The 26,515-nt window shown below is 39.3% G+C and overlaps 1 protein-coding gene across 1 annotated transcript in view; it reads left to right on the top strand.

Moving 5' to 3' along the window:
• The window catches only part of GUCY1A2 (guanylate cyclase 1 soluble subunit alpha 2), a 275,577-nt gene that overhangs the window by 232,741 nt on the left and 16,321 nt on the right, over nucleotides 1-26,515 (top strand). Inside the window, exon 7 of the mRNA XM_029915681.1 lies at nucleotides 1,835-1,989. Coding sequence (XP_029771541.1) covers nucleotides 1,835-1,989 — 155 coding nt within the window. The remainder of the gene's footprint in view (nucleotides 1-1,834; nucleotides 1,990-26,515) is intronic.

The following is a 26,515-nucleotide window of genomic DNA, read 5'->3' as shown; positions in this document are numbered from 1 at the left end:
GTAGAATTCTGTACCCAGAGAAAATATGTCAGATAGGAAGGCAAAATAAAAATGTTTTCAAACATATAAAAGCTGAAAGAATTCATTTTAATGGACCTATAGTTCAAAACATGCTTAAGGAAACCTTTTAGGCAGAAGGAAAATGATAGCAAATATAAGTCTGGATCTACCCAAAGGAATGAAGGTCACCTTAAATGGTAACATCATGACCCTTCCCTTGAACTTCCACTATTTATCTTGCCTTGTCATGAGTTGGAACATGAGGGTGTTCCTGATTCAGCTTCAGGTTTTCCAACAAGGACCATATGACAAGGCATGAGGAGGAACACAATGATAAAGACCTATTCCTGACCAAACAGAGCTTCCTGACAATCTGGACCACTCATCTGGGAACTGTTACTGAGAGACTAATAAAAGTCTCTATTTTCTAGGATTTCTATATTTTAGAGTATTACTGATACTGCACATTGACCTTTACCTTAATTGAAACATTTTTAATGTTTAAACATTTTTAATGTTTAAACATTAAAATCTTTACTTGGAATTTTTTTTCAGCATGAAGACGTGATCCATAGCATCCTAATGGAAATGCTGTCTTTTTCCCCCACTAATCTGAAAAGCTAACTCTGTAGTGTGTCAATCATCTGCATACACATGGAAGTCTTCCTTGGCTTTCTCTTCTGTTAGTCTGTTTATATATGTACCAGTATGTTCATACTAATAGGGAAAATATTCTTTCTTCTTTTGCAAATGTTGAATTTCCAAATAAATGTTGGAATCATTTTTAAAAAATTAGATGAAGAGGTTATTAAGAGATGCAGCTAGATCACATTGATTTCAACCTGTCCTATCAACAGTTGGTGTATGCAGGAGTCTCCAGTCCTATGACAAAGGTTGGTCTCAGACTGACTTTTTGTCCTCACAACTATAGGGACAGAAGCAGACACGGTAGTGAAGGGGTGACACTTTACTTACATAGTAGCTCCTAGAGGTCAGATTGTTTCCCTGTTTCTCACATTCCCTTAGAACTAAGGTCCCCATTCCCCACTTGGTCAACATTAGCTTCAGCTTTTTTTGGTGTGGACCATGTACATGCACTTTCATTGCTAGGATCACATTTAAGTTTACATCAACTGCACACTGAGGGCTCCTCCAGGGCATGGGCCAGACTAACATTTGTCAGATTCACAGAGTGTAAAATATACAGCCCTTAATTTATTTTTCAGGGTTTTCAATAGACACTTTGTGACTGACCCAAGGGTTAAATTCTCTATAATTCCATTTTAATATAATATTGAAGAGTTTTGACAATTTATTCAACATTTATCACTTAGTGTGGAGGGCCTGCTTTGCTCCAGGTCCAGTATTAAGTACTGAATATTCAGCAGGAAGAAAATAGACATGGATCCTTCTCTCATAGAACACTTCAACATTTAAACTCAATAAACAGAAATATAAATACTTAATTTATAATTGTGCTTTATTTTATAAAGGAAAATAGGGTTGAATGTGAGAGTAAATGGAGGTAGAATAATAAATTTTTATGTATTAGAACATGTGTACAAATGAAAAGTGATTTGACCTGTAATAAAACCAGATTTATGTAGCAAGTTAAATACAATTTTTTCCTATAGTTTATTTATTTACTCCACAGTATTTATGTTCACTGCCACCATAATGCTCCAGATATCAGGCTCACAAAAATGACCAAGACCAACTTCCTGTCTTTGAGGAGATCCTAGTTCAGTGGTTTCCATAATTAGTGCTTCTCATTAAAAGAAGTGTATACCGAAAGAAAAACATAAATAGGTCCTTTTCATTTTTTTTCTTTTAGATGAGGATAGGCATTCACTCGGGCTCTGTGCTCGCTGGAGTTGTTGGGGTAAGAATGCCGCGATATTGCCTCTTTGGAAACAACGTCACCCTGGCAAGCAAGTTCGAATCCGGAAGTCACCCTCGGCGCATCAACGTCAGCCCTACCACTTACCAGTAAGTGTTCCTGGCCTCCACCTCCTGCTGTCTTTGACATTGCCTCAGCTGATATCCTGTCATTTGTGAGACCTGTATTTTTTTTTGATCCTGTCATTCTCCAAGGTGGTATGAGTAGATCCACCCAGTCTGAAAGGTAGCAATTGTGACATAAACGTTTATTTGCACCCTGAGTGAGTGCATGAAGAGCCTGACTTGGCTGAGAGGTAAACACAGGTTTGTGATTTCCCACAGTCATTGTCCTTCTGACAAGAGAGCACATGTTAAGGGGCTGCGTCACACAAGATGTCTTCACACTTTCAAAGTGTTCCTCAATATTTATAAAAGTCAAAGAAATGAGATAGAAAAGACATTTTGTCTGCATTTTTTCTTTGGAATAATAAAGATAAATAATGACCCTCTGAAGATAAACATATACTGGGTACAGAGTGAAATTTTAAACTCTATTTATTCTTAACAGCCATATTGTTAATCTATACAGACAGCAGACACCTGAATGCATCTGTATTTTGTGCCTGGTGTCCCCTCACCCCCTAGATACTAAACTCCCTTGGGACAAGGACAATGTCAGCTTCAGATTATCATTATCTTCCCAGAACGTACAAATCCTGTTTGGCACATAATCACTCTATAAATATTTATTGAATTATTGAAGAAATGCATTGGTAGGTTGGACTTCTCTAGAATAATGAAACATGACTATCTCCTAGATGTTAGACTTTGGCTTTACACCAGGCATCTGTGTGCAGACTCATTAGTACCATGTTTTGGATAAGTAAGAAATCATATTGTAAAACTGTAGAGTGAAAACAGTGATCATTTTTTTCTTTTATTATTATCTTTTTTCTTTTATTATTTTTTACTGAAGTATAATTAACATACAGTGTTATGTCAGTTTCAAATGTGTAACATATTGCTTCAACAATTCTATACATTCCTCAGTGTTCACATAAGTGTAGTCAACATAAGTCACCATAAAATGTTTTTATAGTATTATTGACTATTTTTCTATGCTGTAGTTTTCATCTCTGTGACTTACTTATTTTATATTGGAAGGTTAATCCTTCTTAATCCTCTTTATCAATTTTACCCATTCCCCCACCCACCTCCCCTCTGGCCACCACCATTTGTTCTCTGTATTTAAACATCAATTTGTCCTTTTTTTTCTTTGTTTACTTTTTATATTTCACATGTAAGTGAAATCCTATGGTATTTGTCCTTCCCTGTCTGACTTATTTCATTTAGTGTCATACACTCTAGGTCCATTAATGTTGTTGCAAATGGCAAAAGCACATTGTTTTTTAATGGGTAATATTCCATGGTATCTGTGTGCCCCATTCATCTCTTGATGGACACTTTAAGTTGCTTCCATATCTTAGCTATTGTAAATAATGCTGCACTAAACACAGGGGTGCATATGTCTTTTTGAACTAGTCTTTTCTTTTTCTTAGGGTGAACACCCAGTAGTGGAATTACTAGATCATACGGTATTTCAGTTTTTAATATTTTTAGGATACTCCATATTACCTTCCACAGTGGGTGCACCCGTTTACGTTCCCACCAACTGTGCACAAGGGTTCCCTTTTCTCCACATTGTCATCAACATGTATTTTTTCCATGTCCTTTTGCTACTAGCCATTCTAACTCGTGTGAAGTGATGTCTCATTATTTGTTTTTGCTGTTGTTTTGGGGAATTGGGTTTTTTTGGCATTTTCCTGATATTTAGTGAAGTTGAATATCTTTCCATGTATATGTTGGCCCTCTGCATGTCTATCTAGGTCCCCTGCCCATTTTTAATCAGATTGTTTTTTTGATGTTGAGGTGTATAAGTTCTTTAGATATTTTGGATATTAACCCTTTATCAGATAGCTCATTTGCAAATATTTTCTTCTATTTGGTAAGTTGCCTTTGCCTTTTCATTTTGTTTTCATTTTGCCATTGCATTGTTTCCTTTGCTGTGCAAAAGCTTTTTACTTTGGTGTAGTCCCTAGTCCCAAGTTTATTTTCACATTTGTTTCCCTTGCTTCGGGAGACATACCTAGAAAAATACTGCTAAGGTTGATGTCAAAAAGATTACCACCTGTCTTCTTCTAGGAGTTTTATGGTTTCAGGTCTCACATTTAGGCGTTTAATCCATTTTAATATTGTTTTTGTATACAGCGTAAGAAATTGTCCGATTTCCTTCTTTTGCATGTAACTGTCCAGATTCCTCAGAAATATTTTTTAAAAATACTGTCTCTCTTTTCCACTATATATTCCTGTTCCTCTGTTGTAGATTAATCAACCATATACATGTAAGTTTATTTCTGGACTCTCTATCCTGCTCCATTGATCGATGTGCCTCTTTTGGTGCCACTACTATCCTGTTTTTATTATTTTATTAGGTCTGTAGTTTATTTTGAAATCTGAGATTGTGATACCTCCAGGTTTATTTTTTCTGAAGATGGCTTTGGTTATTTGAAACCTTTTGTGGTTCTTTACAAATTTTATTTGTTCTAGTTCTATGATAAACCCTGTTGGTATTTTCAAAGAGATTGCATTTAATCTATATATTGCTTTGAGTAATATGGACATTTTAACAATACTAATTCTTCACATCCATGAGCATCCAATACTTTTACAATTGTTGTAAATCATCTTCAATGTCATTCATCAATGTTTTATAGTTTTCAGAGATTAGGTCTTTCCCCTTATTGATTAATTTTATTCCTAGGCATTATATCCTTTTGGTGCAACTATAAATTGGATGCTTCCTTAAATTTTCTTTCTGCTACTTTTGTATTTCTGTATAGAAATGCAACACATACTTTATATTGATTTTGTATCCTGCAACTTGACTATTATCAGTTGTAATAGTTTATTGGTGATGCCTTTAGGGTTTTGTATTTATAGTACTATGTCATCTACAAAGTGACAGTTTTACTGCCTCCTTAACAATTTGGATGCTTTTCATTTCTTTTTCTTGTGTTATTACGATGGTTGGGACTTCCAGGACTCCATTGAATAAAAGTGGCACGAGTGGAACCCTTATTTTGTTCCTGATGTTAGATGAAAGGCTCCAGGTTTTTCCACCATTGAGTATGATGTTAGCTATGGATTTGCCTTGTATAGCATTTATTATGTTGAGATATGTGGCCTCTAACTCCACTTCATTGAGAGCTTTTATTGGAAAAGGATGTTGGAAATATCAAGTGCTATATCTGCATCTCTTTACATGGTCATCTGTTTTTATCCTTTCTTTTGTTAACGTGATGTTTCACATTGATTGACTTGCACATGCTGAAGCACTCTTACATCCCAAGAATAAAACCCACTTGATCATGGTCAATGATTATTTAAATATATTGTTGAATTAGATTTGCCAATCTTTTGAAGATTTTTACATCTATGTCCATCATATATGTTGGCTTGTAATTAGTTGTTTTTTGTTTGTTTTGCATTTTTGTTATTGTTTTTTGTCTTTGGTCTGGTTTTGGTATCACAGTAATGCTGGCATTGTAGGATGGATTAGGAAGTCAGTTGATTACTGATTGGATTTCATTACTAGTAATTGTTCAGTTCACATTTTCTATTTCTTCCTGATTCAGTTTTGGAAGATTATGTGTTTCTGTAATTATCCATTTAACTAAATTGTACAGTATGTTGGCATATCATTTTTCACAATATGCTCTTATAATCCTTTGTATTTCTCTGGCATCAGTTGCTATTTCTTCTTCACTTACGATTTTATTTGAAACCTCTCTCTTTTTTCCTTGATTAATTTGGCTAAAGTGTTATCAATTTTATCTTTTTAGAAAACGGACTATTGGACTCATTGACCTTTTCAGTGGTTCTTATAGTCTCTGTTTTGTTCATTTTTGCTCTAGTGTTTATTATATCTTTTCTTCTTCTAACCTTGGGTTTGTTTGTTCTTTTTTTTCTTCTTAGTTTCTTTAGGTGTATGGTTAGGTTTTTTATTTGAGAATTTCCTTATTTCTTGAAGCAGGCCTGATTGCTCTAAAATTCCCTCCGTGCTTTTGCTGCATGCCAAAGATTTGGGACTGTTGTGTTTTCATTTTCATTTGTCTCCATGTATTTGTTGATTTTGTCTCTGATTTCTTGGTTGACCCATTCATTGTTGAGTAGCGTGTTGTTTAGCCTCCACCACGTTTGTGTGCTTCTTCCAGATTTTTTTCTTATAATTGATTTCTAGTATCATATTGTTGTGGTTGTAAAACATACTTGATATGAGCTCAGTATTCTTATATTTACTGAGACTTACTTTATGGCCTATCATATAATGTATCCTGGAGAGTGTTCCATGTGGACCTAAAAAGAATATATATTCTGCTGTTTGGGATGGAATGTTCTGTATATTTGTCAGGTTCATCTGGTATAATGTGTGTTTCAAAGCACTCTTTCCTTAATGACATTCTGTCTGGATGATCTATCCATTAATGTAAGTGGGGTGGTAAAGACCCCTACTATTATCGTTACTGTCAATTTCTGCTTATATCTTTTAATATTTGCTTTATGTATTTTGGTGTCCCTATGTTGTGCGCATAGATATTTACAATTGTTATATCCTCTTGATGGATTCCATTTATCATTATGTAGTGCCCTTCATTGTCTCTTGGTACAGTCTTTATTTTAAAGCCTATTTTTCTGATATGAGAATTGCCATACTCTTTGTGCACTTTCATTTGCATGGTATGTTTTTTCTATCCCTTCACCTTTAGTCTGTATGTGTTTGTAGGTTTGAAGTGAGACTGCTGTAGGCAGCCTATAGATGGGCCTTGTTTTTTTTTTTTTTTATCCATTCAGTCATCCTGTATGTTTTGATTAGAGCATCTAGACCATTTACATTTAAATTAATGATTTATAGGTATATACTTAATTGTTTTCTGATTGTTTTCTAGTTCTTCTGTTTCTTTCTTCTTATCTTGATCTTTTCTCTTGTGGTTTGATGGCTTTGCTTAGTGTTATGCCTGACTTTCTAGTTTTTGGGTAACAAGTATAGGTTTTTGATCTGTGGTTACAGTTGTGTTCATATATAACATTCTTGTTTGAATTTTTTTAATGTTTATTTATTTGAGAGAGAGAGAGAGAGAGAGAGAGAGAGAGAGAGAGAGAGAGAGAGAAAGAGAGGAGGTGGGGAAAGGGCAGAGAGAGAGGGAGACATAGAATCCAAGGCAGGCTCCAGGCTCTAAGCTGTAGGCACAGAGCCTTGACAGAGGGCTCAGACCTATGAACCATGAGGTCATGACCTGAGCCAAAGTAAAACTTTTAAGAAACTGAGCCACCCAGGCACCCCTGTGTTCATTATACTTCTTAAATATCTAGCAGTCTATATTAAGTTGGTAGTTTCTTAAGTTCAAATACATTGTAAGCACTAAATTTTTACTCACCTTCCATGTTTTATGTATATGATGTCACATTTTACATCTTTTTGTTTTGTGTATTCTTTGACTAATTTTTGTAGATACAATTGATTTTTATCACTTTTGTGTTTTAACCTACAAACTGGCTTTATAGGTGATAGATCTATTTTTACTTTATGTTTTCTTTACCTGTGAAAATTTTCCCTCTCATAATTTTCTTATTTCCAATTATGTCCTTTTGTTTATTCTTAAAGAATTCTCTTTAACATTTTGTATAAAGCTAGTTCAATGGTGGTGAATCCTATAACTTTTGTTTGGGAAACTACCTCTCCCTTTATTCTGAATTGATAGCCTTGTGGGATGGAGTATTCACAGTTTAGTTATTTGTTTGTTTGTTTTCCTTTTACCCCTTTAAATATATCATGCTGCTCCCTTCTGGCCTGCAAAGTTTCTACTGACAAGTCAGATGATGGCCTTATGGAATTTCCCTTGTATGGAACTTTTTGGTTTTGGGGGGCTTTTTTTGGTATTAAATCTGTTATGATTTTCTCTTTATCATTACTCATTAGTATTTTAATCACTATTTGTCATTTGTGGGCCTCCTGGGATCTCTGTGCTTCCTGGACCTGGATGTCTGTTTCCTTCCCCAGATTCAGGAAGTTTTCAGCTATTATTTCTTCTAATGAGGTTTTTTTTTTCCCCCTCCCTTCTTAATCTCTTCTCTTTCTGAGGTCCCTATACTGTGAATGTTCTCACACTTGATGATGTTGTTGAGTTCCCTTAACCTTTTCTCATTTGTTATTTTTTTTTCTCTTTCCTGTTCAGCTTGCATGCTTCCTATTACATTGTCTTCCAGATTTCTGATCCGTTCTTCTGCATGCTCTCATCTGCTATTCTCTGTAGTGTATTTTTTATTTTATTAACTTAATATCTTATCTCTGAGAGGTTATTTTTTCTATTTTCTTATTGTTGAAATTCTTACTTATTTCATCCACTCTTTTCCCAAGTCCAGTGAACATCATTATGACCATTGCTTTGAATTCTTTATCAGGCATATTGCTTATCTTGGTTTTATCTAGCTTATTTTAGTGATTGTATCTTGTTCTTTAACTTGGGACATACTCCTCTGTCTCATTTTGCCTGACTCTTTGTGTTTGTTTCTATGTATTAGGTCAGCTATGTCTCTTGATCTTTAAAGTAGTGGCCTTGTGTAGAAGAGGGCATGTGGTGTCCTATAGTAATGTCCCCCTGGTCACCAGCACTGGGTGCTCCAGGGACGTCCCCTCTGTGGGCTGTATGCACTTCCCATTTTGGCTGGGCCATGATAGTCTCTGTCCCAGCCTGTTGCAGTGACCAGCTTTGCCTGCTGCTGGCGCACTGGTCGGGGGAGGGGAGGTTAGTTTCCTCACTGTTGAGAGGCCTGAGGCTGCTCTGGGCTCATTACAGGGCAAGGTTAGAAGTCCAGCTGACTGTCTGCAATTGGGATTTCTGCCAGAACAACAGGTACATCAAAGGGCAGGGCTTTCTCCCTGCAAGTCTCAGAGGTTTATATTGGTGTGTGGGGCCAGCATCTCTGCCACAGCTGTTGGAACACCGAAAGGCAGGGGTTACTGCCTCTGCAGACAGCGAAGAGGCCAGGATGCTGAACTGAGGGTACTGTGGTGTGTGTGGGGTTATCTTATCCCTTCCCCAGGGCAGGAGTCACTGTGGAGTGGTACTTGTCCCTGCTAGAGCTGCTTACCGGTGTTGCGATGCAGGAGCTGCGTTGGAGTGATGGCTGCTAAGTTGAGTGGGTTGCATCACTGTAGCCAGAAAGGAATGTGGAAGCTGGGTGCACAGCGCTAGCACGGTAGATGGAGAGCGTTATAATTGGCTCCTGCAAGTTTCCAGCTACCTAGGCTGGGGGAGGGGAAGAAAAGTCATGCCCGCCAGTACTTTTCTTCCTCGAGAATTCTCTTAAAGATCTCTGCCCCTCCGGAACACATTCCAAGATTAGCAAATCAATCTCCTTCACATATATCCCACACTCTTTCAAAGTGCTGCTTCCCTGTTCTCAGGGCTGAGTTACTATGCTGCGTTTCCTACTGCCCCCTATGGTTGTGACACAACCTTCCGCTTATAATTAATCTCACTGGACGTTTGGTTCCCAACTGCAGCTCCACCCCTCCTACCCTTTTCAATGTGGCCTTCGCCCAGGCGTAGTTGTGGAGGGTCTGCTCTGCCAGCCTTCGGGTCATTTCAGAGGCACTTGTGTGCAGATGTCACTCTTAGTGTGTCCTTGGGCCCAGGTGAGCTCAGGATCCTCTTACTTTTCCATATTCTCTGAATTTCCCTTGATTTTTAAAATTATATCTAAAACAAACAAACACCCTGAGACAGAAAATGTGAAAATACACATAATAATAAATAAACAAAATGGTGATATTTTGAACCTTTGATTTATCTGTAGAGAAGTTAGTCTTTTAGATGAAAGATATATATGCAGAGTTCTGAGGTGATGAGAAAGGGAACTGAAATTTCACACATCAACTCAAGAGAATGTTGCATAAGAACTACCTGTCATTTAAAAGGTATTTATATAAGGGTTTTGCCTCTTTCAAATTTCTTGCATTTTTTCCTCACACAATTCTGGGCATACTACAGATGATTTGACAGTTTCCATGTTAAATTCTTTCTATTTTAATAAATGACATGTAAAGAATGGATTAACTGTTTGAGGAGTCAGTGTCCTGGGCTGAGACATGGCAGATGTGGCTGGCTTTGTTTATGCATAAGCGACACAGGACACCTTGCAGGCCACACAAGGTGCACCTGGGTGCCGTTTCTAGCCCCATCTTCTTCACCCTGAGTTTGTGATGATCCTCAGTGGCCAATAAGGTCTTCAGGCTTTAATCATTTCAACCAAAACATTTTACTCTGTTATTGTCTGCCTCCATTCCCCCACCAAAGAAAACAAATGGAGCCATGGACAGACCCTTTGGGCTGCCATATCGATAGATTCTAAAAGGTATTTTTTTCTGATTGAGCCCAAGTCCTGTCACTCCTACTAATTAATACTTTATATAAGTAATTGTTACATTTACTCTATTTTACAAAGAGAACCTTTCCTTACTCTTTCCCGGTGTTTCCTCCTTCTTCCCTTCTCTCAACAAACACTTGTTGAGAATCTCTTACATTCCAAGCAGTATGATAGACGCTAACATTGTAATGATGAACAGCATAAATATCATCCTGCCCTCAGGGACAAGACCAGAGACTAGATGATAAAGGTACCTGAGCAAAACAAATTAGTTTAAACGGACTAGTGCTGAGGTGAAGAAACCCCTGTTAGAGTATTAGAGCAAGAAGAAGAGTGGGCTAAAACGAAGCTGGTGGATCATGTGAAGAGGTTTCAGCCTAACGCTAAGTGCGAGGAAGGATATTGACAGTTTTTAAGCAGAGGAGTGACTTGACCAGATTTGTGCTTTAAAAACCAGGAAGATGGTGAAAAGGAGAACAGATTAGGTGGTGCAGGGGGCAGCATTCCATTGACTGAAAGCAGGTAATCTTCCCCTCAGCTCATTGATGGGAACACAGCTTAGTGATACTGCAGAGTCCTAACCTTTTGCTATTTCAACTTGTCTTCCCAAGCTTGAGAAGAGCAGTTGGACTTAGTGACCTTTGATGTCCATATAAATCTGGGATACCGTTAAAAACAATGCACCTGTGGTCCTGGCAATGATCTCAGGATGACTGGGTTTCCAGATCCTGGATCAGTTAGTTTAGCCTGTGATAATCTGCATGATTGAATCATGTCTAATTGTTGTGTTCTATGGTGATTCATGAACCCACAAGTGTGGAGCATGCGTCCCCTTTCCACTGAAAGTGAAACACCAGGATTGAATTCTCATGGACACTTCCTACAAGGAGGCAGAATTTCACTTTTTAGAGCAAATGGGAACTTGTGAAATAAAACGGGAAGTTTAGCTCATGAGAGCTTGAAATTTCCAATTTTCTTTCCTGAATTAAATCCTGTAGAATGTTCCCTATTGTCTGGTCATCTGGCTATCCTCAGAAAGGCTTATATTCACTTTATTTTTAGTAAGACTATATGATTATCATCAACATGGAAATTGTGGATTCTTTGCATATTATGATGAACTGAAATAATTGTCTAAATTATTCATTCCAAACACATTTTGCCTGAAATAGTTTTTTTGAAACCACTGAACTTGTACAAATATTTCGAAGCACTAAAAATTAAAAGGAATAAGGGGCACCTGGGTGGCTCAGTCAGTTTAGTGTCCGACTTCGGGTCATGATCTCGTGGTTCCTGGATTCAAGCCCCATGACTGTGCTGACAGCTCAGAGCCTAGAGGCTGCTTTGGATTCTGTGTCTCCCTCTCTCTCTCTCTGCCCCTTCCCCACTCATGCTCTCTCTCTCAAAAATAGTAAAAAAAAATTTTTTTTAACATTAAAAGGAATACTACTCATGACCCCACTTGTTTAAAACTTCAATATATTTGCCTCAGATATTAGTTAATAAAACTTTTCCTTTGAAATTTTTATTCCCTTTCATTGTGACAAACACCATCATTAACTTGGTATATTTCAAACTTCACAGTTTTATACATTCTCAAAAATATCCATAAATAATAGAATTTTAAATATTTTTATTTGCGTGAGTGATATCTCAGTATATGAAAATGTCTCTAACATTGGATTTTAATTTTTAAAATTTCATATATTTGAAGATTGATACATGATGAAACATAAACTCTTATTCATCTATTGCAACACTCCATTGTATGACTACACTATATTTTAATATTTATTCATCTGTTCTATTGATCAGCACCTAATTCTTTTTTCCTAATTGTTAACTATGACAAAGTGTGTTCCTATGAACATTATGTACCTATACTTACTTAACTCACTTTACATTTCATGTCATATAAATTGAGTTTCTTATACATTACAAGAGTTGGAATTAGAGTATCTATTTCAAAATTTTCTAGACATAAGGAATAATGTTTTAAAAACCAGAGCTACAACTTCTGTATGGTAATCCTCACCTTCTTAGACACTAGTGTGTGTCATCTTGTTGCGTACAGTAATGGCCAAGAACCATTCCTTCTCACCTAGAGAAGTTTATTGCTTGTTTTAGTTCTGGAAAAAAAAAAAAAAAGGAAGTCAATGAGTTTTTAAGTTTTCTGTATTTGATGTTTTCCCCCTTTTTCTCTAATAAATGTGAAGTTTATTCTTATCTTATTCTAGTTTTCAAATAATGCACAGATAATGGACACTTTTCTTTTACCATTATGTTACTGATCTTTGGAACTAAATTAATTGATTATATTTAGCATAGTGATAGCAAATTTTGAAATGGCTTGAATTATTAAATGATTTGCTTGAGCAAAATCAATTTCCTTGCTAATTGCAAACAAAAAATGTGCAAAGACTCTTTAATTACTGCAATAGAAAGTTTTCCTTAACCTTTAAACATTTTTGCTTTTCTCATTTTATAGTTGGTCTACTTCTTTGATTTTCAAAATACCTATTTTCCATGCACTGTCAAAGTCCCCTTCTGCAAAAACCAAGTTACCTACTAACTACTGCTCATCATATTAGGAGACCTACAGTGGACAAAATAAGGTAGTGCTTGAGTGCACAAATTCCACCATCAGAGTGCCTGTGTTGGAATCCAGGCTTTAACTATCTGTGTAAAATTTAACAACTTAATTTCTTTGGATCCAGTTTTCTATCTTAAAAATGGGTACCTATTTTTGATGATTATTGTTGGAGCATAGTCAAAATTCATTTATTGCCTCAGCCCATTTTTTTTTTATTGACGTATAGTTGACCCACAAGATAGTGACTCAACAAGTCTGTACCTTGTTATGCTCACCAAAGGTGTAGCTACCATCCATCACCATAAAACACATTAAAATACCACCTACAATATTCTCTATGCTGTATTTTTATCCCCATGACTGACTCATTCAATAACCAGCAGCCGGTATCTATCTTCCACTGCCCTTTATCCTTCCCCTCTACCCCTAACTCCTTCCCTTCTGGAAATGACCAGTTTGTTCTCTGTATTTATGGGCCTGTTTGCTTTTTTTGTTTGCTTGTTTTACTTCTTAATTCTCTGTTCAAGTGAAATCATATGGTATTTGTCTTTCTCTGTCTTACTTCCCTCAGCATCTTACCCTCCAAGTCTATCCATGTTGCAAATGGCAAGAGCTCATTACTTCTTGTGTACGGCAGAGTACTGTTTAGATGTATGTATGCCACGCCCTCTTTGTCCATTCATCTATTATTGGACACTTGAATTGCTGTCATACATTAGCTATTGTGAATATTGCTGCCATAAACATGGGGGTGCGTATATCTTTTAGAATTAGTATTTCTATTTTCTTTGGATAAATAGCCAGTAGTGGAATTACTGGATTCATATGGTTTTTCTAATTTTAATTTTTGATGGATCTCCATACGGTTTACCACAGTGGCTACACCAACTTACATTCCCACCAATGGTGCTTGAGGGTTCTCTTTTTCTCAACATCCTTGCAAACGCTTGTCACTATTTTGTCATTTGATATTAGCCATTCTGACACATGTAAGGTGATATTTCATTGTGGTTTTGATGTACATTTGCCTGATGATGAGTGATGTTGAGCATTTTCATGTGTCTGTTGGCCATCCTTGTATATCTTCTTTGAAAAATGTCCAGTCAGGTCCTCTGCCCAGTTTTTAAATCAGATTTTTTGTTTTTGTTTTGTGTTGAGTTGTAGAAGCTATTTATTTTGTCTATTAACCCCTTATCAGATATATCATTTACAAATACATTCTCCCAGGGAGTAGGGTGCCTTTTTTTACTATGAAAAAAAATCTTATTTTGGTGTAGTCCCAACACTTTATTTTTCATTTTTGTCTTCCTTGCCTGAGGAAACATATCTAGAAAAACGTTGCTAAGGGCGATGTCAAAGAGATTACTACCTGCATTTTCTTCTATATGTTTTATGGACTTGGGTCTCATATTTAGGTCTTCAGTCAATTGTGAGATTATTTTTGTGTATGGTGTAATAAAGTGATCCAGTTTTCCCAGCACTATTTATTGAAGAAACTCTCTTTACCCCATTGTGTATACTTGCCTTCTTTGTTGTGGATCAATTAACCATGTATGTATGGGTGTGTTTCTGGAGTCTATCCTGTTCCATTGATCTATGTCTGTTTTTGTGCCAGTACCATCCTGTTTTGGTTACTATAGCTTTGTAGTAGATCTTAAAATCTGTGATTGTGATACTCTACCTGTGTTCTTTTTCACTATATTTTGGGTTATTCAAGGTCTTTTGTGGTTCCATATAAATTTTAGGATAATTTGTTGTACTTTTGTGAAACATGCTATTGGTATTTTGATAGGGATTGCTTTGAATCTTTAGGTTGCTTTGCATAGTATGGACATGTTAACATTAATTCTTCCATTCCATGAGCATTCCATTTTTTGTGCAGTCTTGAATTTCTTTCATCATTTTTCTAATAGTTTTCAGAATATAGGTTTTTAACCTCCTTAGTTTGTTCTTAGGTATTTTTTTCTTTTTGTGCAAATGTAAAGGTAATTGTCTTCTTACTTTTTTTTTTTTACTACTTTGTTGTTAATATATAGAAATCCAGCTGATTTCTCTGTTAATTTTGCATCTTGCCACTTTATTGGATTTATTTATCAGTTCTAATAGTTTTTGGTATATTTTTTTGGATTTTCTATATAGTATCATGTCATTTACCATAGTACAGTTTTACTTCTTCCTTACCAATTTGGATGAGTTTTATTTCTTTTTTCTTGTCTGTTTCACTAAGACTTCCAGTACTACACTGAAGAAAAGTGGCTAGAGTGGACATCCTTGTCGTCTTCCTGATCTTAGAGGAAAAGCTGTCAGTCTTTCACCATTGAGTGTGATATTAGTTAGCTGTGGGTTTTTTCTATATGGCCTTTATTATGTTGAAGTATGTTCCCTTTAAACCTACTTCGTTGAGTTTTATTGTGAAAGGATGTAGAATTAATGTTTTATTAAATGTTTTTTCCATATCTACTAAGGTGAGGATTCACTTTGTTATTATGCTGTATCAGCTGATTTGCAGATAGGGAACTATCCGTGCATTCCAATAATAAATCCCACTTGACTGTGGTGAATGATCCTGAATGTATTGTTAAATGAGGCTTGCTAATATTTTGTTGAGGATTTTTACAACTACATTCATAAGAGATATTGGCCTGTAATTTTCTTTTTTGTGGTGTCTTTGTCTGGTTTTAGTATTAGGGTAATGCTGTCCTTGTAGAATGTATGTGGGAGTTTTACTTTTCTATTTTTTTTTTGTTTGTTTGTTAAAGACTAAGCAAGAGAGAGAGAGTGCATGTGCAAGTAGGGGAGGGGCAGAGGGAGAGGGAGAGAGAGAACCTTAAGCAGGCTCTATGCCTAGCACAGAACACATTGCAGGGTTTCATCTCATGATTGTATGATCATTACCTGAGCCAAAATCAAGAGTCAGATGCTTAACCAACTGAAACACCCAGGCACTCCACAGTCTTCTACTTTTGGAATAGTCTCTACTTTTTGGAACAGTCTTCTACTTATGGAATAACTCTTCTTCAAATGTTAGGTAGAATTCATCTGGTCCTGGGCTTTGTTTTTTGTTTTGTTTGGTTTGATTAGTAAGAAAATTGGTAATAAGTCTGTTCAGATTTTCTATTTTTTTCTGATTCAGTTTTTGGAGATTGTATGGATCTAGGAATTTAAGTCATCCAATTTGTTGGCATATTTTCTTGTGTGTGTCATAGTGTCTTATAATCCTTTGTGTTTCTGTGATGTCAGTTGTTATTTTTCCTCTTTCATTTCTGAGTTTCATTACTTTGGCCCTCCCTCTGTTTTACTTGATGAGTCTGGTTAAAGGCTTATCAATTTTGTTTATCTTTTCAAAGGATTAACTCTTGGTTTTATGGATCTTTTCCATTATTCTTTTTACTGTTTCCACTATGATATTTATTATTTCCTTCCTCCTATCAAATCTGGGGTTCATTTGTTCTTTTTTTAATCCCTTTAGGTGTAAGGTTAGATTGAGATTTTTCTTGTTTCTTGAGATATGCCTACATCACTATTAATTTCCCTCTTGAAAGTGCTTTCACTGTGTCTCAAAGATTTGGAACCATTGTGTTTTCATTTCATTTGCCTCCATGTCTTTTTAAATTTTCTCTTGGATTTCCTACTGACCTATTGGTTGTTTAATACCACGTTAATCTTCATGTGCTTCTGTTTTTTCCAGTTTTTTTTTTCTTGTAATTCTTTTCTAGTTTTATATCATTGCAGTCAGAAAAGATATTTCATAGGATTTCAGTCTTAAATTTATTGAGACTTGGTTTGTGGCATAACATGCTATCTCTCCTGGAAAATGGTCCATGTGAACTTGAAAAGAATTTATGTTCTGTATATCTGTCAAGTCCATCGGGTGTAATGTGTCATTTAATGGTACCATTTCCTTATTTATTTGCTGCCTAGATGATCTATCCATTGATGTAAATGTGATATTAAAGTCCCCTACTATTTCTGAATTATGGTCACTTTTTCTTTTTGTATCTGTTAATATTTGCTTTATGTTTTTAGGTGCTCACATGTTGGGTACACAGTTACCTATTTATTTATTTTTGAGAGAGACAGAATGTGAATGGAGGAGGGGGCAGAGAAAGAGGGAGACACAGAGTCCCCAGCAGGCTCCAGGCTCTGAGCTGGCAGCACAGAGGCCAATGCGAGGCTTGAACCCATGAACCATGAGATCATGATCTGAGCTGACAAGGGATACTTAACTAACTAAGCCACCCAGGCACCCTAGGGGCATCGATACTTACATTTGTTATATCCTCTTGTTGGACAAATCCTCTTATCATTAGGTAGTGCCTTTGTCTCTTGATACAGTTTTTGTTTTGAAGCTTGTTTTGTCTGATAGAAGTATTGCAATCCTGGGTATTCTTGTTTTCTGTTCTTTCCTGTGTGTTGTTTTGTTTTGTTTTGCTTCCACTTACATGGTGTGTATTTTTCCAAGTCTTGAAATTCAGTTTGTAGTTTGGGTCTGAAGTGAGTCTGTTGTAGGCAGCATACAGATGGGTCTTTATCCGTTTTATCATACTATGTGTTTTTTGGAGCATTTCAACCATTTACATTTAAAGTAATAATTGATAGGTATGTACTTATTGGCATTTTGTTAAATTGTTCTGTGGCTGTTTTGTAGTTCTTCTCTGTTCCTTTTTTCTTCTTTTGCTCTCTTTCCTTGTGATTGGTGTTTTCTTTAGGGTTATGTTTGGCTTTATTTTATCTATTATGGTTTTTTGTTTTCTGGCAACTGTGAAGCTTATACATCACATCCCAAATATATAGCATTCTATATTAAATATTGATGGTCACTTACATTTGAACACATTCTAAAAGAACTTGATTTTTACTACCAGCCTCCACATTTCAGAGATATGTTGTCCTATTTTAACCTTATTTTGTGAATCCCTTTAACTAATTTTCTGACACAATTGGTTTTACTACTTTAATTTTTTAACCTTCATACTAGCTTTATAAACAACTGCTCTACTACCTTTACTGTGTTTACTTGTACTCGGGAAATATTTTCCTTTCATAATTTTCTTCTAATTATGTTTTTTTCTTTTAACAGTTCTACTAAGGCAGGCTTAGGGGTGAAGTTCTTAATTTCTGTTTGCTTAGGAAATTTCTTCTTCAATTCTGAACGATAATCTTACTGTGTGGTAGGGGTGTTGTTTTTCAGCACTTTGAATATGTCATGCCATTCCCTTCTGGCCTGCAAAGTCTCTCCAGAATAATCAGGTGATAGCCCCATAGAGCATTTGTAGTACATAGTAGTTGCCTGTCACCTGCTTTTTAAATTCTCTCTTAATGTTTCATGGTGTGGTCCTCCTTGGACTCATCTTGTTTGGAACTTTCTGTGCTTCCTGGACCTGGTTGTCTGTTTCCTTTTCCAGGTTAGGGAAGTTTTCAGTCTTTTTTTCTCTCTCTCTTCACGTTGGGACCTTCATAATGTGAATGTTTGTTTCCTTGTTGTCCTAGGGAGCCTTTAACCTATTTTCAGTTCTCTTTATTCCTCTTTCTTATTGGGTGTTTACAGGCTTTCCATCAGCCAGTCTTCCAGATTACTGATCCATTCTTCTCCCTCTTCTAATATACAGTTGACCCCTGTATTTTTCTTTTTGGTTATTGTATTTTTCAACTTTAGTTCTTTTTTATATTTTCTCTCTCTTGAAGTTCTCACTGAGGTCATCATTCTTTCCAGTCTGGTGAACATCTTTATGACATCACTTTCAACTCTTTATCAGCTAGATTACTTATCTCCAAGATTAATTCCTTGTCTTCGGCTTTGTCTTGTTTTCTTAGGAACACTTTCCCTCTTATTTTGCTTGATTTCCTGTGTGTGTTTCTATGAATGAGAAGAAAAGCTACTTTTCCTAAACATAAAGGAATGGTCTGGTGTATTATGCTCTGTGTGGACTGTGGCAGCCTGGGGTTCTGGATGTGATGGGCTGGAGATCCTGGTACACTCTTTGCTGAGGCTCCCTGGTGGGGCATACTGAGCTACAGTGGGTGCCAGCCAAGGCAGTTTCGGGCGGTCTGAGCAGAGGGTACTCTGGCGAGAAAGCTGCAGTGCAACTGACTGCAAGCTGGGGGATCCCAGGGATCTCTAGACCAGGGACACTGAGGTAGGGGGGCTGAAGTGGCTGCAAGCTAGGGGGTCCTGGGGATCCCTGCACCAAGGACACCCAGGCAGGGGGACTGAAGTGGATGAAAGCTGTGGGATTCTGTGGATCTCTGCACCAAGGACACCCGGGTGGTGGAGCTGAAGTGGCTGCAAGCTGAGGATCCCAGGGATCTCTGCCCCAAGGACACTCGGGTCGGGGCACTGAGCTAGGTGCAAGCTGGTGTCCTGGGAATCACTGCACCATGGACATCCAGGTAGGGGGGCTGAGGTGGGTGCAAGCTGGTGTCCTGGGGATCCCTGCACCAAGGACACCCAGGTAGGGAGACTAAAGTGGCTGCAAGCTATGAGATCCCCACACCAAGGATACGGAGGTAGGGGGACTGAAGTGTCTGCATCCTGGGGGATCGCTGCACCAAGGACACCCAGGTAAGGGCACTAGAGTGGCTGCAGGCGAGGGGATCCCAGGGATCTCTGCGTCACGGACACCCAGGTAGAGGGCTATCGTGGCTGCAACCTGGAGTATCTCGGCTCCAAAGTCATCCAGGTAGAGGGGCTGAACTGAGTGCAAGCTGGTGTCCTGGGGATCTCTGCCCCTGGGACACCCAGGTAGGAGGGCTGAAGTGGCTGAGGCAGCAGGATCCCAGGGGTCTCTGCACCAAGGACACCCAGGTCACTGGCCTGATGAGGCTGCAGGCTAGGGGATCCTGCAGAACTCTGTGCAAAGGACACCCACTAGGAGGGGCTGAAATGGCTGCAATCTGGGGGACACTGGGTATCTGAGCAACATTGATGCTCAGGTAGGGGGTTGAAGTGGCTAAGAACTGGGTGATCCCGGAGATCTCCGCACCAAGGCCACCCAGGTAGGTCTGAAGTGGCTGCTAGGGGAACTTTGCACCAAGGACACCCAGATAGGGGGGCAGAGGTGGCTGCAAGTTGTGGGACCCGGGGATATGAACACCACTGATGCTCAGGTACGGAGGCTGAAGTGGCTACGAGATCCCAAGGATCTCTACACCAATGACACGCAGGTCACGTGGCTGACCAGAAAGGGGTGCTGAAATGGCTGCAAGCTGGGGGATCCCATGGATACCTGCACTAAGGACACACAGTAGGGGACAAAAGGGTGTGCAAGCTTGGGAACCATGGGTATCTTTCCACCGAGGGCATCAAGGTAGGGAAGGAAAGAGGCTGAAAGCTGGGGAATACCCGGGATCTCGGCATCAAGGTCGGGGGGCTCACCAGGTAGGTGGGTGATGTGGCTGCAAGCTAGGGAATTCCTGCGCCAGGGGCACCCAGCTAGAGAGGCTGTAGTGGCTGCCAGCTGGGGGATCCCTGGGGCCTCCACACCAAGGACACCCCGGTGGGTCTGTAGTGGCTATGAGGGGGGGACCTCCGCACCAAGGACACCCCGGTGGGTCTGTAGTGGCTATGAGGGGGACCTCCGCACCAAGGACACCAGGTAGGGGGCTATAGAGGCTACAGCCTGGAGTATCTCTGCTCTAAAGTAACCTAGGTAGAGAGGCTGAAGAGGCTGCAAGCAAGGGGTTCCCTGCACCAAGGACACCCAGGTAAAGGGGCTGAAGTGACTTCAAGCTGGATCAAGCCGGGGATTTCTGCACCAAGGACACCCAGACCAGGCAGGGGGACTAAGTGGCTGCAAGCTGGGGGATCCTGTGGATCTCTCTGCCAGGGGCACCCGCTGAGGGGGCCTGAAGTCTCTGTAAGCTAGGGGATCCTGGGAATTTCTGCACCAAAGGTAGGGAAGGTGAAATGGCTGCATGCTGGGGGATCCCTGCACCAAGAACACCCGGGGTGTCTGTGTGTGAAGTGACTGCAAGTTAGGAAAGTCCTGCACCAGGGACAGCCAGGGGGAGGGGCTGTAGTGGCTGTAAGCCGGGGGCTCTCTGGGATCTCTGCACAGTGGACACCGAGGTAGGGGGGCTGAAGTGACTACACGCTGGATGACCTCAGGAATCTCTCCACCAAGGACACCCAGGTAGGGAAGTGAAGTCACTACAATTCTAGAGGATCTCTGCACCAAGGACACCCAGGCAGAGGGGCTGAAGTGGCTCCAAGCTGGGGGACCCCAGGGATCTCTGCACCAAGGACACCCACTGAGGGGGCCTGAAGTGTCTGTAAGCTAGGAGACCCTGGAAATTTCTGAGTCAAGGGCACCAAGGTACGGAAGGTGAAATGGTTGCATGCTGGGGGGATTTCTGTACCAAGAACACCCAGGTGGTGGGGGGTGAGCGGAAATGGCTGCGAGTTAGGGAATTCCTGGGATCTCCACACAATAGATACCGAGGTACGGGGGCTAATGTGACTACAAGTTGGAGGATCCCTGGGAACTCCGCACCAGGGACACCCAGGTAGGAGGGCTGTAGTCGCTGCAAGCTGGGGGATTCCTGGGATCTCTGCACCAAGGACACCAGGTAGGAGGGCTGAAGTGACTACAGGCTGAAGGACCCCAGGGATCACTCTAACAAGGATATTCAGGTGCGGGGGTCACCAGGTATGGGATCTGAAGTGGCTGTAAGCTAGGGGGTCCCAGGGAGCTCTCCATCAAGGACACCCAGCTCAGGGGTCTCACAAGGTAGGGGGACTGATGTGGCTGCCAGCTTGGGATCCTGTGGATCTCTGTGCCATGGACACTCACTGTGGGGGCTGAACTGTCTGCAAGCCACGGGACCCAGGGGACCTCTGCACCAAGGGCATCAAGTCAGGGAAACTGAAGTGGATGGGGCATCTCTGCACCAAGGACACCCATGTCGGTGGGGCTGGAGTGGCTGCAAGCTTGGGTGATCAACGACACCCAATTAGGGGTCCTGAAGTGGCAGCAAGCCAGACTGTCTTGGGACTCTCCATACATTTGGTGCCCTAACAAGGCAGCTGGAGCTGAGCTGGGCACGGTACTATTTGCAGAGTGCTCTGCTTGTGTCCTCTCTGGGCTGTGCACATAGACTCCAATCAACTTACCAGGGTGTCTTCTAAGTGAGCGTGGGTGGCCCTGTGGTACTCCGTGTTGGGGGTGCCCTGGTATGTCCTTAGGAGCCTTAGTGGTATTGGCTTAGAGCTGTAGTGAGCACTGACCAGGGTTGCTCTCGAGGTGGAGGGGGTACATAGATAGGGATGCTTTTCAGCCCTTCCAAACCAGAGTTCCGACCCCCGCCTATTAGGCATGCTTCTAGGGCTGATTCCTTTATATTCTAGGTGCCTTTTAAAATCAGGACTTTTTTGTATGTGGTCCAGGACAGACACACCTGCTCAGGGTTCCTCAGGGTATCCATCTTTGCTGCAGTTTACAGTGTTGGGGTGGAGTTTCCATCCTTACCGTGTCTCTGTTTCTCTTGCTGTTCTCTCTGTGGTCTGCCTTTTGGTGTGCAGAAGCCATTCAGTCAGCTCTCAGTTCTTCTGCAGGAGGAATTGCTCTGAAAGTAGATGTAATTTGGTGTGTTAGTGGATAAGGTGAGTTCATGGTCTTCCCACATCTTCATTTTGGAATAGGACTCTATGCTGTTATTTCCATGAAGGAATAGATCATCTTATTTCTGGACTTGATTCTCATATTTTATAAATTTAGCCATGTTGAATGATGTGTGAAGGTTGGATTATAGGCCTCATCTGGCAATCCCAAAGAAACAAAGTGTTTGGTAATTTGGCCAAAGCCATTTTAAGCCATGACTCAGAACTGAGCTAGCAATCAGCTCATTCCTGCAAGTTTCTATTAGCAAAGTCCTCTTCCTGATGACTAAGTTATAGTAATGCGATTTTTAAAAACCTACCTATTTCCATTCCAAATGCCCACATTTAACCAGAAATACATCATTACACACACACACACACACACACACACACACACATATATATATATGGCCATCATTACACATATATATATATATATATATATATATATATATATGATTAGATTATCACAGACTTCCTGTGTTTATTACCTTTTCATTTTGTAGAACAGAATTCTAATGGGTCTCATTGGATTAACATCAAGTTGTCATTATGACTACATTCTTTTCTGGAAGTTCTAGTTTATCATCTGTTTTCTTCTCCAGCTTCTAGAGGACACTTTTATTACTTGGTTCATTGCATCCCTCCTCCATTATAGAGCCAGGAATCTTGCATCCTTATAATGCTGTTTCTTTTTAACACATCTCTTCCTCCCTCCTCCACTTTTGAGGACCCTTGGGATTACATTGGATCCACTGGAGAATGCAGCCACCTTAATTCATCTTTGCCAGATGTCCTAACATACTCTGTTTCCAGACATCAGGACATGGGCATTTATTTTAATTTATATTTTTAGTGAGGGAATTGCTTTTGCTGCCTGTAACAAGGGAAAATCTTAGGGCCAAATCTGCCTAGAAATAGAACCCTGTTATTTTGTGTTGCAGTAACAAAGTGCCATCGTCTGGGCAGCTTATAGACAACATAAATGTATTTCTCAGCTGTGGATGCCAAAAGTCCAAGATCACAGTGCCAGCATTGCTGGGTTCTGGTGAGAGGATCCTTAAGGATTTTGGGTAGCTGCTCTCTCCTTTTATCTTCACATAGCAGAAAGAGAGGGGAAGCAAGCTCCCCTAGGACTCTTATAAGGGCATGAACTCATTCATGAGGTCTCAACCCTCACAACCTTACCTAATCCTAACTCCATCCCAAAGGTCCCACCTCCTAATACCATCACACAGCAGGGTAGGGTTTACACAAATTAGTTCAGTCCATAACAAGGACTGAATTACACTTGTAAGAAGTGGAGGTCTTTGCTTGAGAAGGAGATTAAGGAATAGTTCTGAGAAGCATGGAACTTTTTATAGATGACTGCTGTCTCCTCACTCCACAATCTGCCTGCAGACATAATTACCCCCTAGATAATCTCTTACAAAGCTGGGCATTCACGAGGTTGTAACCCTTAACATCAGCGGAAGACCAACGCGAGGCATAACGCTCCACAAACTACGTTGTGGAGGCTTGAATTGTCATAGACCCAGTTCTCATGAGTTCTACACCAGGAATCTCATCTTGGTTCAGGGATTGATTTGCTATGTGATTTTTTGCAAACAAGATAATATTCCTGGGTTTGATCTCTTAATCTCTACAATGAGGGTGATGACCACGAAGCTCTCTAAAATATCTTTTAGCCCTTGAGTCTATTTTTCAGGTAAGAGGAAAGTGAGACTTAGGTTAAATAAGTCAACAGGAATGCATGGCTAAATAAATGTGGGAATCAGAATTCAAGTTCATACTCTAGAACCTTATGCTGGGCTGCCAGCATTCTTCTCCATGGCCAAGCCATCTCTGGTGGTCAGTAATGAATGATACAGGATGACAATTTCTGAATAGGACTTGCCTTGATGAGTGGATTTTCTCTGCAAAAGAATGGTGCAGAGAGCAAAAGGGAGCAAGCCAGAATCAGCAAGGGAGTCTGGTTCCTTTCCCATCTCTTGCTACCTTGGAGTTTCCTTCATACTCAGGGTGGTGAAAAAGAGGTACGTTCTTCCTAAAATATTTACTTGGTGTCTCCATACCCCTACCCACATCAGTTTCTCTAACTCTGGATCTGAACACAAGTGTCTATGACAAAGCTGTGCCAAATACAGTTCTCCATGCCAAACAGCAAATTGTCTTTTGTTCATGCGACCTTTAATAAAATCACTATAACATTGGCAATTTTCCAGAATGCACCTTTCTAATGTACTGAGATATGTGTGGAATAATTGAAAAAAAGATGGTTACTTGTGTGTATTTTTCTGTGCATGTGTAAGTCAGTGGTTACTAACACGAGTTCAAAACACTAGCTGGAAAATCTATGCCTTTTGTCAGTACTATATTTTAAATACTTAGATATGCAAGAGCTTCAGAAAATTCCTGTCTAGTAGTTTACCCTTAGCTTTCTGTTTTTAAAAAATCAAAATGCTCATCTGCACTAGTCATTTGATGTTTAAAGAAAATAAGAAGTATTTGACCCATTATTTTACACTGTCCTGTTAGTCTTTTAAGTGATTATGGGCATTTTATTCACCAAAACAGTAAATACTGTATTTTATCAAAAAATAGTCATAAGTGAAGATAAATGACTTAGTGGTTTTCTAAAAGGAAAACTTGAGTTGTGCTTCAATAATTATATTTTTACTTTTCCAATTTTAGATAGTAGCATTAATATTACCCCTTAAATGTGCCAATAAAAGTCTCATCTAGCAAAATTGAATGATACATGTATTCTCAACCTGTACTAACTGTTAGAGCCATGAATAAGCTTTGAAATAAATTAGATCAAAAATTTTCTTTTTCCACAAAGAGAGAACATGATTTAATCAAAGCTATTAACATGGAAGGAGCCTAAATGTCCATCACCTGAAGAATGGATCAAGAAGATGTGGTATATATTCACAATGGAGTACTACATGGCAATGAGAGGGAATGACATATGGCCCTTCGTAGGAAAGTGGATGGACCTTGAGGGTGTCATGCTGAGTGAAATAAGCCAGGCAGAGAAGGACAGAAACCATATGTTTGCACTCATAGGTCTAACAGGAAAACAGGAGAGACCTAATGGAGAACCAGGGGGAGCGGAGGAGGGAGAGAGAGTTGGGGAGTGAGAGGGATGCAAAACTCGAGAGACTATTGAATGCTGAGAATGAACTGAGGGTTGAGGGGGAAGGGGGAGGGGGGAAAAGAGGTGGTGGTGATGGTGGAGGGCACTTAAGGGGAAGAGCACTGGGTGTTGTATGGAAAACAATTTGACAATAAAATATTATGGAGGAAAAAAAAGCTATTAAGCTAATTTGCTTCTATGTCACCTTTTGGGGGGAGGGAGAGAAGAACACTAAGAGACCAGGTTTACATAGCTTACCAGCCTCTTCTCTATTACTACCTTACCATACTTTCTCCCCACAAAAATGAGTATTTTTAGAAGCATCATTTTAGGGGAAGTTGCAAGAAATGTTTGCTATAAAATGTTATTCAAAAAGAGATAGGTTAAACTTTTGGAAAAAAGGAGGGAGTTTGCTTTTATTATTTAGCTTCGAAATATTTTCCTCAGGCTGTCTTTTCTTCTCTGGGATTGAAGTCATTAAAACTCTGTATATGTTTCCTTACAATATATCTAGGCTAATTCTACATCTGATTGGTTCAAGAATATAAAATATAGAGAACATAGAATTTCTTAAAATTGATTGTGGTTCAAATTTTTTAAATAATGAAATCAACAGAGAATTGTCCATTTTTCAAAGTAAATGGGCATATTTTCTTTTTCGACTCTCTTAATGATGGACTTGTTTTTATGAAATAATTTTGATCAGAGAAATGAAAAAATGTGAGGCAATTATTTGACTGACACAAGCTGACTACAGTTATCTTTTCTAATCTCTCATTTGTCATATCTTTTTATAGTTCCATCTATAGACACG

Source organism: Suricata suricatta, chromosome 11, assembly GCF_006229205.1.
Source record: "Suricata suricatta isolate VVHF042 chromosome 11, meerkat_22Aug2017_6uvM2_HiC, whole genome shotgun sequence".
Lineage (NCBI taxonomy): Eukaryota > Metazoa > Chordata > Mammalia > Carnivora > Herpestidae > Suricata > Suricata suricatta.
This window is presented reverse-complemented; position numbering and strand designations above follow the sequence as displayed.